Source organism: Chaetura pelagica, unplaced genomic scaffold, assembly GCF_000747805.2.
Source record: "Chaetura pelagica isolate M959 unplaced genomic scaffold, ChaPel_1.0 scaffold498, whole genome shotgun sequence".
In the NCBI taxonomy this organism is placed as follows: domain Eukaryota; kingdom Metazoa; phylum Chordata; class Aves; order Apodiformes; family Apodidae; genus Chaetura; species Chaetura pelagica.
Window position 1 is genome coordinate 464,328 of NW_009954218.1, and position 2,095 is coordinate 466,422.

General features: G+C 61.3%; 1 protein-coding gene across 1 annotated transcript in view; it reads right to left on the reverse strand.

Annotated features, from left to right (window-relative positions):
- Positions 1-180, reverse strand: part of LOC104393887 (cytochrome b-c1 complex subunit 10) — a 756-nt gene extending 576 nt beyond the window's left edge. The window contains exon 1 of the mRNA XM_010003412.1: positions 131-180. Coding sequence (XP_010001714.1) covers positions 131-180 — 50 coding nt within the window. The remainder of the gene's footprint in view (positions 1-130) is intronic.
- Between the last annotated feature and the right edge of the window lie 1,915 nt (positions 181-2,095).

Below are 2,095 nucleotides of genomic sequence, written 5' to 3' on the forward strand. Positions count from 1 at the left end.
TCCCCCCCGGCCCTGCTGCCCCCACCGCTGCTGACACAGCCCCGCACACGGGAACCCCGGGACCGGTCCCTCCGCGCACCCAAGACCCCCTGAGAAGGCTGAAGGAGCTTTTCACCCCCGTTTTCCTCACCAGTTCTGCAGCAGCTGCACATACCGCGGCCCCACCAACTTGCTCAGCATCGCGCCTCAAAGTCCCCCCCGCTGCGCATGCGCGGGGGCGCCGCGAGGCCCCCGGACCGGGGCTGCCCCGGGAGCTGCCTGAGCGCGGCGGGGGCGTTGTCATGGCAACGCCGCGTTGCCATGGAGACGTGTCCCGGGTCACGGCGCTGCGGCCCAGGCCGCGAGTGGGGGGGAGGGAGGTGTGTGTGTGTGATTCCTGAGGGTGGGATTGTCCCCATGCTGGGTGGGATGATTCCTGAGGGCTGGATTGTCCCCGGGGGGGAGGGAGGTGTGTGTGTGTGATTCCTGAGGGTGGGATTGTCCCCATGCTGGGTGGGATGATTCCTGAGGGCTGGATTGTCCCCATGCTGGGTGTGTGTGTGTGTGTGTGATTCCTGAGGGTGGGATTGTCCCCATGCTGGGGGGGATGATTCCTGAGGGTGGGATTGTCCTGCTGGGGCTACTGGAGGGGGGACATGAGACCCGGGGACCGGGATTGTCCCCCCGCTGCAGGACAACGACCCCTTTCCAGAGCAGCTTCTCCACCAGTTTGGCTCTGCCAACCCCCCTGGTGGCTGCTGCTCCATCTATCCTGACACCAGGCCACAGTTTCAAGGCAGGTTTTTGCAGCAAGGGGCCCTAAATCCACTTTCAGCTCCATGACATTCCCCAGGCTCCACTCCCAGCCGGCTCGGCCTCTTGTGAGCCTGAAGGAAACCCTGGGGGACACTGGAGCTCAAAGTCCTGCAGCTGGACTGGCCCGTTGCAAAGCTCCAGCTCCTGTTTCTTCTCACCAGGACACGGATCAGCTGCTTCCCCAGCCCTTGGCACCACTGACTCAGCCCCACATTCCCTACTGGCACTTGGAGGGTTTCCCTGACTGATGGGTAATGGAACCACCCAGACTTTGGGATGCATTTCTGGGAGCTGTTTCCCTGCTTGCCATGTGCCAGCTGGTGCAGGAGGAATCCCAGCATCCCAGCATCCTCACGGTTGGAAAAGACCTCTGAGGTCACTGAGTCCAACCATCCACCCAGGGAGGGGGAACAACACAACCCACCCAAACAAGAACCCCACGATGGATGAGAAGCCCAACATGAGCCAACATCATGCACTGGAGCCCAGAAACCACCCATGTCCTGGGCTGTGTCACCAGGACATCCAGGGAGGGGATTGTCCCCTCTGCTCTGCTCTGCTGAGACCCCCCTGCAGGGCTGGGAACAGCTCTGGAGCCCCCAACTTATGGGGGTCATGGAGCTCCTGGAGAGAGTCCACGGAGATGATGGGAGGGCTGGAGCAGCTCTGCTCTGGAGCCAGGCTGGGAGAGTTGGGGTGTTCAGCCTGGAGAAGAGAAGGCTCCAGGGAGACCTGAGAGCAGCTTCCAGTGCCTGAAGGGGCTCCAGGAAAGCTGGGGAGGGACTTGGGACAAGGGCAGGGAGGGAGAGGACAAGGGGGGATGGATGAAAAGTGGCAGAGGGAGATTGAGGTGAGACATGAGGAGGGAACTGTGGAGTGTGAGGGTGGTGAGAGCCTGGCCCAGGTTGCCCAGGGAAGCTGTGGCTGCCCCATCCCTGGCAGTGTTGAAGGGCAGGTTGGATGGGGCTTGGAGCAGCCTGGGCTGGTGGGAGGTGTCCCTGCCCATGCAGGGGTTGGGACTGGATGGTCTTTAAGGTCCCTTCCAACCCAACCCATTCTATGATAGTTGAGACCTAGCAGAGGGGAATACAAAGATGATGGAGGGAGGGGAACATCTCCCTGATGAGGAAAGGCTGAGGGAGCTGGGTCTGTTGAGCTTGGAGAAGAGGAGACGTCAATGTTTACAAACATGTTCAGGGCAGTGTCAGGAGGACGGAGCCAGGCTTTGTGCAGTGATGACCAGTGACAGGACAAGGGGCAGTGGGTGCAAACTGGAGCACAGGAGGGTCCATGGGAATAT